The following is a 12,547-nucleotide window of genomic DNA, read 5'->3' on the forward strand; positions in this document are numbered from 1 at the left end:
CACATACACCACCCAATATCATCTTGACTCGATCGAGGTGAAGCATTTTTTTAAATTCCTCTACTGGAGCCTTTCGTACAATGACCGCTAAGCCAAGCCACCCCAGCATCCCAGCTGGCGACCATAAGGCATACATGGATTATGCTCTCGATCAAGCTCGTCTCTCGCCCCCAGCTCCGACGAAGTTCTGTGTCGGAGCAGTTCTGGTCGATGCCGACAAAAACGAGATCCTCTCAACCGGATATTCTATGGAATTGCCAGGAGACCGTCCAGGAGATCCAGGCAACACCCACGCGGAACACTGCTGTTTCATCAAAGTGGCCGAACAGCATGATATCCCCGAGGATCAGATTGGGAAGGTGTTGCCCCAAAACACTGTCCTGTACACGACCATGGAGCCCTGCAACCGAAGGCTGAGCGGCAATCGAACCTGCGTGGAGCGGATACTCCAATTGGGCGACGCAATCAAGTTTGTCTACGTTGGAATCAAGGAGCCGGAGAAATTCATCGGGGAAAACACGGGAAGGAAGCGACTGGAGGAGGCGGGCGTCGTGGTTAAGCTGGTGGAGGGCATGGAAGATCGTATTACCGAGGTCGCGACAGCCGGGCACTAATGCCTTAAAAAGGCCAGGATCAAAAGATACGTTACTCACACTCGGAATTTATCGGTTTCCAGAAACCTCTCAGACTAATGTGCAAAGAAATCATATTTATTTTTTTTAGTATACTGACGCCAGCTAGAGATATGAATAGAAAATGGACAGACACTAAACACATTCAAACAGTAATTAGAGAGAAAATACACTTTAATATATTTGAAGACCAAGTCTAGTCCATGAACAAGAAAGTAATTTGCTTATGTTGTAGCCAAGTAATGCATAAACTAATGATGAACCTAGAAGTTTATTTACTGATCAGAGATCTGTCAGAGCTAGAGTAGGCGAAATTAAATATGTTATGTAGAAGTAGTAATGTAATCTCGTAGTTTTCCCAATAATTAATAGCAGCCCCGACAAGGTCCCGGAACCATGGCGACCGGGGGCAGAGGGCGGAGGGTTTCATGCTTCAACACAAGTACTGCCAGTCTAAATCAAGTCCCAACATTTAAACTCGGCCAGTTTGGAGTCTTCAATTCTCATCTAGTCAATACTCCACCCATGCTCTGGATCAGGTCTTCCAGCGTTCAACTTTCCGATGAATCATTCTTTTCCTCTTCGTCTTGATTCTTGGTCCGCTTCTGTCTCCGCTGATCTTTGAGTAGAAAAATAAGGGCAAGGACCGTGCCGAATGCCGTCAACCCGACTGAAAACCAGAGCGTACCCCGATAACCATGCAGCAGCTCTGCCTTGGTGTGTCCGCCATTGTTGATCTGAAGTTCAATAGTACCAGCGAAACCCAGACCGAGCGAGATACTATACACAACAATGGTCATGATCACACTGGATCCCATCCCCTGGTACTGTCGAGGCACCGCGTTCGAGAAGATGATTGTGGCAGCGGGCAATGATGAATCCATGGCAAAGGTGGCAATGATGGTGGCGAAGAAAAAGTAGGTCCAGTATGTCGAATGTACGGGTCGCAAGGCCATGAGCAGGGAAGTTAAAAAGTAGCAAAGCATTGCAAACAACATAATGAACGGGGCTGGAACCTTGGTGATTATTTTGCCAACGATCAAGGCTGTTGATATGCCGGTGACGAGGATGGGAGAGAGCCATGCGGCTAGTTGGATGGGGGTTTGACCGCCGATGTTAAGGCATATCCGGATGACGTAGAAGAGCTAGATACATTGTTAATTTAATGGAATATTGGGCCAAAGAGGTGTACTTACCCAGATCCCAAATGTGGACCAGCCCGCTGCTGTACAACCGAAGACGAAGGCGATGTCGGAAGTGAGGACGGCGACAGGTAGGATTGGATACCGGGCTAGGCGAATTTCGATGAACAGGAACGCCGCCAGGAACAAGAAGCTGAGGATGAGACACACGTATACATAGGGTTCATCCCAGGTCGTGACCAGGCTCTGGTTCCAGGCGAAGTTGAACAGAACTAGGGCTGTCACCCCGGTGACACCTCCCGGGAGATCAAGGCGGTCTAAGGTTTCTCGTATTGTTCGTCGCTGGTTCTTCTCACCTTCAACAGGCATGTTTGGAATTGCAAATATGGCGAGCACGAAGAGAAAGGCAACCCCCAAAGCCTGACTCCAGTATATCCATGGCCACCACGCCATGGCGAAGAGGGCCCCAAAGAGGAGACCTGCCATCGCACCGACTGGAGCTGATGCAGCGAACCATGCAAATCCCATATTTCGAGGGCCCTGCGAGAAGCATTTGCCAAAGATAGCGAGTGCATTAGGCACAGTTAACGCGGGACCAAGGCCCTGCAGGACTCGAGCAAGGACAAAGACGGGCCAGCTGGAATAAACAGAGACTCCTGCCATCATGCTGGTCAAAGCAAGCCAGCCCATGCCGATGATAAAAACTGCCTTGTTGCCAAACTCGTCGCCCAGACGTCCCCCGATCAACACGAATGTGCCTAGAGTCAAGCCGTAGCCAGACACTGTCCACGAGAGTTGACCAGGAGCAGTGACACCAAAGGATTCGCCGATTATTTCGAGAGTCGTGAGGCTGTTGCATAGGCCCAGCTGATTGGTGAACATGGATGAACACACCGTCATGATGAAGATGATCCGCCGAAGCAAGTTGTATCTATCCGCAATGTAGACGTATTCATCCGGAGCAGTCTTTTCAGAAACTACACCTGAATCATTATCAGTTAGTCAATGGATTGATAAGGCCTCCAGCTATTGTGAGACATCTTCGAGAGTTATTTACCATCAGCACGTCTTGATGACATTTCTAAATCATGCGACGCAATTTCCTGCGCTCCTGGAGATGAGGTAGCCATTGCGAATCGATGTGAGTGTTATTCGACGGTAGCGATGGAGGAAGAGGTTTGAGGCGATACGAGGGAGTACATTTTGGCAATGCGAAGAGAGTGACCTAAAGAGGACGCTGCTAAGCTGATCTATCTAAACACAAATGCAGCCTCATTTGATGCTGTCCAGGAGTCGATTTGTCAGTCCCAATCCGGAGTAATAACACGGTCTATAGTACTAGGGCAAAAGTCTCCGGGTAAGTCTCCGTTGCTCCGTTCCCCGACTGTCTTACATAAACCACCACAAACATGTCGCCTCTGGCATACACCAAGTCATCGCAACTCCACCAGTTCGAGGCGCTTTATCAGCCCAAGAAATGGCAAAATAGATTTCCGATCATAGCGTCAATACGTAACTACCTAGCAACTTGGATCTGGATAATCGAAATGCCACTATATCGTCATCATTTCTGATGATATTGGCCAGTAAGAAGAGTGCTGGCCGTGCGCCTTGCCAAAATCAATGCGTAACCAAGCGCTGGCCATTGCCTGTCGTTGTTATCTGATGACTGTCTGTGACCTTCTAGAGGATGCTTACTACAAGTCCCACAGAAATAAGAATCAGCACAACAAGCACTCATCCAGTCACATATATTATCCACAGCGCTTATATCGAGATAGAGCGATTGATGATCGCTTGTCAGGACGGAGGCTTTGTGCTTTGCAATCGGTTCCAGAAAGACATCCTCGCTGGGTGTCGAGAGCTATGCGCCTCGCGTCTAGCCCAAACCAAAATTATGCAGAGTTCAGCAAGCAAGGGATGCGCAAACGGAGCAACGCCCACGATCGCAAGACCGGGTGGTATATGTTAATGACAGATCAGTCCGTGTATTCACCTCGGACGACTGGTCGGAGATAGCTCCATCGCTCTCGATCTCATTGTTGACGATCTGCAGATGAAGCGGGCATTTTTCTTTTTCTTTTTCTTTTTCTTTTTTTTTTTTTTTTTTTTTTTTTTTTTTTTTTTTTTTTTTTCACATAATAGGAGCTTCTGTTACTGGAATTGTTAGAGCTAGAAGGGCTGCCACGCATGGCCAGCTTCTGCCCCCTTGCTTGGTCGCGACTGGAGATTGCAGCGACCGAGAAAGGAATTTCTGACTATGGTCACGATTTAATCAGACCTCTGGACAAGGAACGATGTTAAGATTTGTTCAAATCGCCTAGCAAGAGGTGGGCTTCCTTGAGCTACCTTGTTGTCCATACTATCTGGTGCCTTTATCGTAGTATGACTGCCTTATAGATACCGGTTGATGAAGAAGGTATGTTGATCTTTCAATACCGGAGGACAGCACCTGAGTGTACGGCCTCTCTTCGTGCCATATGAATGGCTTTCTCCGACCAAATGTGGTCATCGCAATGCACCAAGGGACATCCCCACGATGGCTACCTCTGAGGTTGCAATTGTCTGGGAAGGACTAGCATAAGAGAAAGGAGTAGAGACTAGACTGTGGAAGATGATCAGTCGCCGGGTGTCAACAGACAACGTGGAAATGTTCCGTGTCATTGACTTTGAGTGCTCCGTACCAGGCCAGCGCACTGACAGCATGGAGAGTCACCGTGCGTCACGGGAAGTCTGCACCTCGGCAAATGTTGAAGGCCTGCATCTCGTATCCAGGGGATGGATAGAGTCGGTCCGCGTCATGGCAAAGCTTGAATGCGGGGAAGTTCACATGAGGGTCAATGTAACCTCAGTGAAGAAGCAAACTCAATTTGTTCTCTCATCCTCAACTCCCTTCATGACCCTGCAAGTTGATGGTTTTAATCCTTCCTCAAGTTGCTTACATAGGTGTATCTTGCAGGGCGAGCGGTGACACGCAGCCAAGACCCTTAATCTGAGTTATCTCGAGCACTGACAGGGGTGCTGATAACTAACATCGCAGCCGATATCGCCCAACGCTATCTCCCCGGCTGATAAGGGCCACCGCGATGCAACCTTGCCGCATCCGTCGTCGTCGCATCGCCAGATCTGCGGAGAAGCCGTGGGGGGTTCCAGTTATCCTCCTCACGGCCGGCTGATAAGCCTGTTCCTGTCCGTTCTTGTTTATGCATAAAGCAGACCGTCTTTCTCCCTTCCCTCCTTGCATCGTCACCTCTTGAAAACACCCCTCCCTCCAACCTCCCCTTCCTATCCTCTCAGCTCTAAACATACACCTGCCGTCGGGAGGAACCATGATCGCCCAAGCCTCGGATCCGCCGCCGAAAGTCCAAAAGTCGGTTACACGCGACTCCATCACTGACGATGCTTCACACATCGACCGCTACGGCTCTGTCCCGGGGGTCGTCGAAGATGTCGTCCAGGTCATCGACCACAAGGCCGAACGGGCTCTCTGTCGCCGCTTCGATTTCCGTATACTTCCCGTGCTCGCATTGATGTGTACGTACATCTATCTAGATGTTATTTACTTGCCTGCTCATAACTTTAGACCTCTTCAATGCCCTGGATAAAGGCAACCTCAGTAATGCCGAAACCGCCGGCATGAGCGATGGTAAACTACCCCTCGCTCCTTCTTTATCTACCGTCGCTAACATTACCAGATCTTAACTTCAAACCCGGCCAATATAACCTACTCCTATCCATCTTCTACGTCCCATATGTTGTATTCGCGCCCCCATTTGCCATGCTCGGCAAGCGCTGGAGTCCCGCACGCGTATTGCCCGTGCTCATGTTCTCTTTTGGCTCATTCACCCTGCTCTCGTCTGCGACCAAGAACTTCGGTGGCATGTTCGCTCTACGCTGGTTCCTCGGCATGTCTGAAGCGGCCTTCTTCCCGCTAGTCATTTACTACCTCACGACCTTCTACCGACGTGGCGAGCTCGCCCGTCGCCTCGCCATTTTCTACGCAGCCAGCAACATTGCCAACGCCTTCTCCGGCCTACTCGCCTTCGGCGTCTTCCAAATCAAACACTCCTCGCTCCCAGACTGGCGTTACCTCTTCATTCTCGAAGGCGGTGTCACCGTTCTCTTCTCCTGCTTCGCCTTCTGGTACCTTCCTCGCTCCGCCTCCACAGCCTCCTTCCTCAGCGAAGACGAGAGGCTTCTCGCTCATCACCGCATTCAAGTGGACAGTTCCGCCATCGTCGACGAGCCCTTCCGCCTCCGCTCCGCTCTCGGCATTTTCAAACACCCCTCAACATACGCCTTCCTCGCCATCGAAATCTGTCTCGGTGTGCCCCTGCAGGGCGTCGCCCTCTTCATGCCCCAGATCATTCAACGCCTGGGCTTTTCCACCGTCAAAACAAACCTCTACACTGTGGCCCCTAATGTCACTGGAGCCGTCATGCTCATCGTCCTCGCCTTTGCATCAGACGCCGTCCGCCTCCGCGCTCCTTTCATCGTCCTAGGCTTCCTCCTCACTTTTACAGGCTTCATGATCTACGCCGCTATCGATGACGTCGATCGTCAGATCCACCTAGCGTATTTTGCCACCTTCATGATGACCTGGGGTACCTCAGCACCGTCGGTGCTGCTCTCCACATGGTATAACAACAACATTGCAGATGAGAACAAGCGTGTGCTGTTGACGAGTATTGGTGTGCCGTTGGCGAACCTGATGGGCTTGGTGTCGAGTAATGTCTTCCGGGAGAAAGATAAGCCCAAGTATCTGCCTGCCCTCGTCACAGTGGGCGCATTCGGGGGAACTGGTGCTATTCTGGCGGCGCTGTTGGGGGTATATATGCTTGTGGATAATCACCGGAGGGATCGTAAGGAGGGTGTCAGGATGCGGGCGCAGGATGTCCCGACTGAACGGTTGCGCGATGGACCGGGCGCTGTCGGGTTCCGATGGTTCTTATAATATATTTCTACGATTTTTACGAGGAATGAATACAATGAATGGGTACTTCTATTAATGTTGAGAAGGAGTCTTGTAGGTTAGTTGTAGAGCTTGTCATCGCCCGTTCATGTGAACCGGATGCGACCATATCCCAGAAAATGACCTAGGGGTGCCGTGCTAGGTGCCTTTCTCATGCCCGAGGACAACTTGTACTTTCTGGGGAAGGGTGCTAAGATTTTCATAATTTTCTCCATGGCATACCGAGGACAAGCTCGCAAGCTAATCAGATATCTACCAATTCTCTTGAAACTATGATGCCTGTTAGGCTCATGACTGGTGAAGTCACTGGTAGACATTTTCTACGTTTTCTAGCAGACAAAAACCCATATGCTGTGTAGAATGGAAGTCCTTGTATGAGGACATCTGGAGGTGCAAGTAATGCCTGCCCAGCACGCAGGGTATATGTGGATGCTCGATCACGAACTAAGAGAGCAACCGGATCATGCCCAGAAATTTCACCACTGATCGAACGGTGGAGTACTGGGATACATGCACAACCTTGTACCCACAGATCCAGCGTGCCACATTGAATCTTGAAGAATCAGCCACTGCACGTGAAGTCGACAACGCCTGCCCTGGAGTTCATCAACAGCGCGACAATCAAGCCGTACAATCCTATCATACCATCCCGCTGCATTAGCTTCCATCCGTTCCTGGGATAAACACATGTCAGAGGCACATACCCAAGACCTCAGCAAAGATTAAAATAAGAATCATGCCCACATAAAGCCTCGACTGCTGCGTGGTTTCTCTGACCCCTGCATCGCCTACAGTTCCAATTGCAAACCTGCGATTAACCAGCCGATATTCATTAGCTGATACCAACTGACATGCTCAAATAAAGCTTACTTACCCAGCAGCCAGACCACAAAGCCCAACCGCCAGACCGGCACCCAGCTGAAGCAGACTCGTGTACAGAGCCATCTCCTGCGCGAGGTTGTTGGCAATCAGTACTGAAACCACCAGGCCGTATATGCCTAGGATACCGGCCATAACGATGGGAACGATGTCTTCCACTGATCAGCTCATGCAACACTACACGCAGGGTAATATAGGTGGAATGATACTTTTGACGATCAAATCCGGCCGCAGGACGCCCGATGAGCAAACGCCCACCCCGGCCTTTGCGGTTCCGTAGGCTGCCCCGATGCTCGTGAATACAATGGCGCTTGTACATCCAAGGACTCCGAAGAGAGGCTTTGAAGGTTAGAAGCCGTCTTTGTTTGCTTTGGCCGTAATTAGGCAATGCTCACTCCATAGCTGGGACTAGATAGTGACGCCGTTAGCTACTCTTTCTCGTAAAGAAGCACACAAGACTACTTTGGGGATTCTGACCAGTACTCCGATAGCATCGTTCCTTGCCTTTCCCTTGTTCTGGGCGCTAGGCTGCTGTATATCGGGGTTTTGGACGATGCAACAGAACAAAACAGTCGATGGAGACTAGGCAGGCAGCTTTATACCTTTTAACAAGTCCAAGCCAAGCTAAACATATGTCAGAAGACCCTTTGCCCGGACCTATTGGGCCTACAACTTTAACATACAAAGGCCATTCTTTAGGCCGTTCGAGCTAGTTCTCTACTGCCAATAGGTCGCACCTGTCGGGGGCCTAGGGCTCCCGAAAGGACAGTAAACCACCTACATCAGCACCTCTGAGAGGGCTGGTGATCGCTATCCATTCTAATCCAGGTATTATCCCAGTGGGCTGTATACTACTGGTATGAGGGCGCAGGCAACCATAATCCTGATCGAGCGGATGTTCCCGATCGAGGTGGGGGATGTCTCACTTGGGTTGACCAGTGAGCACTTAGAATCCCGGTATTTTTCAAATATGGGTCTTCTAAGTCGTGGACACATTTGTATTCTGGGTTGGACTCACACAGTTAGTGGGAAGTGGCTCTACACTAGCGCAGCCTTATGGCGGAGGTGGTTTGTCCACCTGGTCAATGCTGCTCTGCCTGGGACACGATGTACGTTTGCGATGGACGGGCACCCAAATACTAGAATGTTCACACATATAGCTCAAAATCAGAATCTATCCAGTCCATCTACCTAGAAAGCCATACAGGCCCTTTCAATGTTTTATTATTCTCAACGTCCATCTACTTACCCCTGCAGTTCAAGTAAATTGAGTGGTCAGATGCTCTCAGGGCGGAAAGCCCCACTTTGTCTGCCCGAAAGAGACAAATCTTCCAGGCGTTGTTCGATGAGGACTGACCCCCGCCGTGCACAGGCGCTTATCTAAATGCCTAGCGGCTACTGAGTGACACACTGGCTATACTTCTGGAGGACCCTGGATGGGGCTGAGACTGCGCTGGTCTGTCAGGGTATATTTGTTGTTGCCTAGTCTAGTAATCGTGGCCAGGCCATTTCATAGTTACTCGTGTATATTCCTGCTGTTCTATCACATCATCTTCCATTTCTTAAAAAGAGCACTGCATCGTGTTGATAATGTAATATGAGGTAGGTGGTATAGTTGTACTGTCCACCAGCCAGATGCGATCGTAAGTTTGCTTCATGGCAGGGTTTGCGGAAGCCCTTAGGGAATGACTTTCTTTTCAATTGCCTCCCTGACCAATATTTTGAATGGTTAAGCAAAATTAACTGCCCCACAATAAGGCTTATGCTGGACTGAATGAACCATTAGATGCTTTCTGAGGTCTTTATTTTCTCGCTATGATATAATTCGTATCTACCGTCGCAAGCCGGTCTTATCTAATGATTTCATTGACTCTTGCGATCATAACGTCCCCTTCTAGCGCCCTGTCATTTGACTTCTGTACACAACACCGAGTCTGGCGATAACGGCCGTTAAAAACGTCTGTCCTTACTTCACACACTGTCTAGTATTTCGTGAATGGCATCTTTGCGTAATACACAAGAATTGAGTACATATAGGGAAGAAACGACTTCTCTAACGATAAAAAATCATGATAGTACCAAAACGCCTAACCCCCGACCGGAAATACAACACCCAATTTCTGGCAAACCAATGCACATTTACTCCTAATTTCGGGGACAAAACTCCAAGTATGGCCCCTCTTTCGCAGCAGTCAAATGGTCATAGAGCTGATACTCATCAGTACGATGCCGCCCAAACTCAGCGCCCACCTTTCCTTCACCAATCTTCCCCAAATACCCCTCTGGAAGGCGGATATCAAACTCCCAAAGCACCCTCGCCAACACAAGGTGAAGCTCCACATAAGCGAGACTCTTCCCGATGCAACTTCGGGGCCCGATTGAGAAGGGATTGAACGCTGATCGCGCGCGCCCAACATCCCCTTGTACCGAGCGACACTCATCCGCGATCCAGCGCTCAGGCTGGAAGCAGAACGGCTCAGGGTAATAGGCTGGATTGTGATGAATGCTGTAGATGCAGGTTCCCACATCCACACCAGGGGCGATATACTGTCCGTCCACAGTAGCTCCTGCTTCCTCGGCCTCGCGCCACAGCGATCCAGCCGCTGATGGGGACATACGCATGCTCTCGTCAATGCAGGCACGCAGGAACACGCATTGGTTCATTTGCTGGCCCATGCGGATCTCGTCTGGGGAAGTGAAGATACTGCGAACTTCATTCGCTGCGCGCTCATAGGCAGCCCTGTTGTGCGATAGGTAGAAGAAGCAGGCCGCCATCGCGGTAGAGGAGGTGTCGGTTCCCGCGACAATCAGCGTCGCACTCTCGCCGCCTAGTTCTCGGTTGCGTAGCGGGAGACCGGTCTCCGGGTCTTTGGCTTTTGCGAGGAGTGCGAAGACACCTTTGCCTGTCTTGGAGGCTGCTTCGATGCCTTGGGTGAGCATCACCTCGACAAAGCTGATGAACATGTTCCTGGCCTTGATGGCTTCGGGGAAGAGGTATTTGTCCAGACGGAAAATGCTGAGCTCGGGCGCTTGAGCTAGGGTTCCGACTCGGACGTTGGACTTCTCGATCACCTCCGGTACGAAGCGGAATGTGGGGTCACGCAGGGTTGACCAGGGGCAATCGAAGATAATGTTGCTCATGACGTCGAAGGCGAGGTAGTCGGCTAGAAAAGATGGTTCTGTGTTAGTTTCATTGGATGTTAGGGTTATCTCAGTGGGAGGCACATACTCATTCGGCCCATATTCTTCGGTGTAGACCAGGTGTCTGCTGGCACCGGCTTACCTCCCTCTCCTGCCTTCAGCTGGTTGCACAGGTGCTTTATTTGTTCCAGGATGACCACCTCATGATTCTTGAGTGCGGAGTCTGAGAAGCCTTGGCTAATGACTCTTCGCTTCTTGCCATGCTTCTTCTTGTCAATCACAGTCAATGTGTTCGGGGCCCGATGCACCATGGCAGCATAGCGCTGAGCCTTTTTGAAATTCTTCCCATGGCTGTATATGTCGTGGAGTCCATCGGCAGTGTTGACAAGGAGGCTATTAGGTCCATATCGGACAAAGTCACCTAAGAGCAGAGAGAAACTGGCGTTAGTACTCCAATATTTGTATGCCATGAATAATCGGAGATACTCACCGTACTTCTCGTGGCATTTCCACATGTCAAGATGCAGGTCCCCGCGCCATGCATGATATCCGGCATACAAAGTGGTGATCTTTGCCAGCCAGGGACCGGGATACTTGGCTAAGGGGTGGAAGAAAAGTCGAAAAATGCAAAGTCCAGCTGCCTGTTAATCTCGAATGTTAGCAATGGTATTCATATCCCAAATGGTGTGGGGAGATGAGGAGACACACGCTGCAGCTCAGTACAATGAAACCCAGTAGGAGTCCCTTGAGGGCGAAATTTGACAAAACTTGAGAGTCGATCATGTTGTCCACACACCCTTACTTTTCAATGATAGATCTAAAGATACAGAAGGACTTTGGTGGAAGAAGAAACTACACCGGTCCCTCTCTCTCAACTTATGCTGGCAATTGACGACGCCATGGGCAGCAGGAACACCTGTAGGATTGAACCGCTGATCGAACACGAGGTCAGACAATCTAAATTTGCCATGCGCAGTTTCATTTTGTCTGAGACTTTGCTAGCTGAGCCATGGTGGTAAGGCTGTTTAGTTTGGGCTCGGAACCAAACAATTGGTGTAGCATAGCCATGTACGTACCCGAGACAATGACCTGTTCGAGTAATATGGAATATTACCTCAATGATATCAGTGTTATTTACCAGACACAGCCCTACTGGGCCCTCGAATGAGATTTAACAGCCAGCTAGATGATGGTTGGCTTCCTTCCCCAGCCATGTACATTCTGGAAACGCCATGGCGGACTCTGACTGCTTACTATGATTACTATACAAAGCCCAAGACATCTAGAATTAGTTTACTTGCCTACTACCTGTCGTAGGAACTCATCATGGATTTGAGTTCCTAGCCTCATAAGCCATCGGGATCCACCACTGATCCACAAAAACGTGGCAAAAAGGGGGGCCGATCTGAGCTGCATCATAAATGCTGACAGCACTGACAGCATCGGCACAGGCAATGTAAAGGGAACGTCACATGCAATCACCACCGCAGCTTCGCAGGAAGCGGGAATAATAGAGCAATGATGTAACGTACCACTTTGTATGCTAAAGATTGCGGACAACGGCAAATGCCAGGCCTCACTCTACTCATCTCCCAGGCCGCATCTATGGTAGTATGGTGTTTGCTTAGCTCCCGAAGACTTGCAGCAGATCAATCAAAACACTTACTTTACCTATGTTACATTGACAGGAATAGGATCCCCACGTGGCAGTGTAGTTGCATTAGCTCGTTTCGGTTCGGTGTGCCACTTGTTTGAGGATGTGGTTTTGCTCTTCGCTATCG

At 49.9% G+C, this 12,547-nt stretch overlaps 5 protein-coding genes across 5 annotated transcripts; 2 read left to right on the forward strand and 3 right to left on the reverse strand.

Moving 5' to 3' along the window:
* Positions 1 to 68: 68 nt before the first annotated feature.
* BO88DRAFT_474267 (putative DRAP deaminase) lies at positions 69 to 614 on the forward strand (the record flags this gene model as incomplete). Its single annotated transcript, XM_025711807.1, has 1 exon — positions 69 to 614. Exon 1 carries the CDS (start codon positions 81 to 83, stop codon positions 612 to 614), a length of 534 nt encoding a protein of 177 aa, XP_025558305.1. The 5' UTR covers positions 69 to 80.
* A 351-nt stretch (positions 615 to 965) lies between these two features.
* BO88DRAFT_474273 (MFS transporter) lies at positions 966 to 2,904 on the reverse strand (the record flags this gene model as incomplete). Its single annotated transcript, XM_025711808.1, has 3 exons — positions 966 to 1,777; positions 1,829 to 2,751; positions 2,832 to 2,904. The coding sequence occupies 3 exons, from the start codon at positions 2,902 to 2,904 to the stop codon at positions 1,184 to 1,186; spliced, it is 1,590 nt and encodes a 529-aa protein (XP_025558306.1). The 3' UTR covers positions 966 to 1,183.
* A 2,130-nt stretch (positions 2,905 to 5,034) lies between these two features.
* BO88DRAFT_491438 (putative MFS transporter) lies at positions 5,035 to 6,751 on the forward strand. The gene is made up of 3 exons (XM_025712859.1): positions 5,035 to 5,308; positions 5,358 to 5,420; positions 5,470 to 6,751. The coding sequence occupies exons 1-3, from the start codon at positions 5,104 to 5,106 to the stop codon at positions 6,726 to 6,728; spliced, it is 1,527 nt and encodes a 508-aa protein (XP_025558307.1). The 5' UTR covers positions 5,035 to 5,103; the 3' UTR covers positions 6,729 to 6,751.
* Positions 6,752 to 7,041: 290 nt separating this feature from the next.
* On the reverse strand, positions 7,042 to 8,163 carry BO88DRAFT_397316 (V-type proton ATPase proteolipid subunit). Its single transcript, XM_025705274.1, has 6 exons — positions 8,103 to 8,163; positions 8,021 to 8,033; positions 7,835 to 7,964; positions 7,621 to 7,777; positions 7,451 to 7,554; positions 7,042 to 7,382 (listed from the first exon to the last, which is right to left on the reverse strand). Exons 1-6 carry the CDS (start codon positions 8,117 to 8,119, stop codon positions 7,309 to 7,311), a joined length of 495 nt encoding a protein of 164 aa, XP_025558308.1. The 5' UTR covers positions 8,120 to 8,163; the 3' UTR covers positions 7,042 to 7,308.
* Positions 8,164 to 9,770: 1,607 nt separating this feature from the next.
* On the reverse strand, positions 9,771 to 11,658 carry BO88DRAFT_474275 (cytochrome P450; the record flags this gene model as incomplete). Its single annotated transcript, XM_025711809.1, has 4 exons — positions 11,471 to 11,658; positions 11,257 to 11,403; positions 10,855 to 11,187; positions 9,771 to 10,789 (listed from the first exon to the last, which is right to left on the reverse strand). Exons 1-4 carry the CDS (start codon positions 11,547 to 11,549, stop codon positions 9,771 to 9,773), a joined length of 1,578 nt encoding a protein of 525 aa, XP_025558309.1. The 5' UTR covers positions 11,550 to 11,658.
* Between the last annotated feature and the right edge of the window lie 889 nt (positions 11,659 to 12,547).

The sequence above is a fragment of the Aspergillus vadensis genome, assembly GCF_003184925.1.
Source record: "Aspergillus vadensis CBS 113365 unplaced genomic scaffold BO88scaffold_30, whole genome shotgun sequence".
Classification (NCBI taxonomy): domain Eukaryota; kingdom Fungi; phylum Ascomycota; class Eurotiomycetes; order Eurotiales; family Aspergillaceae; genus Aspergillus; species Aspergillus vadensis.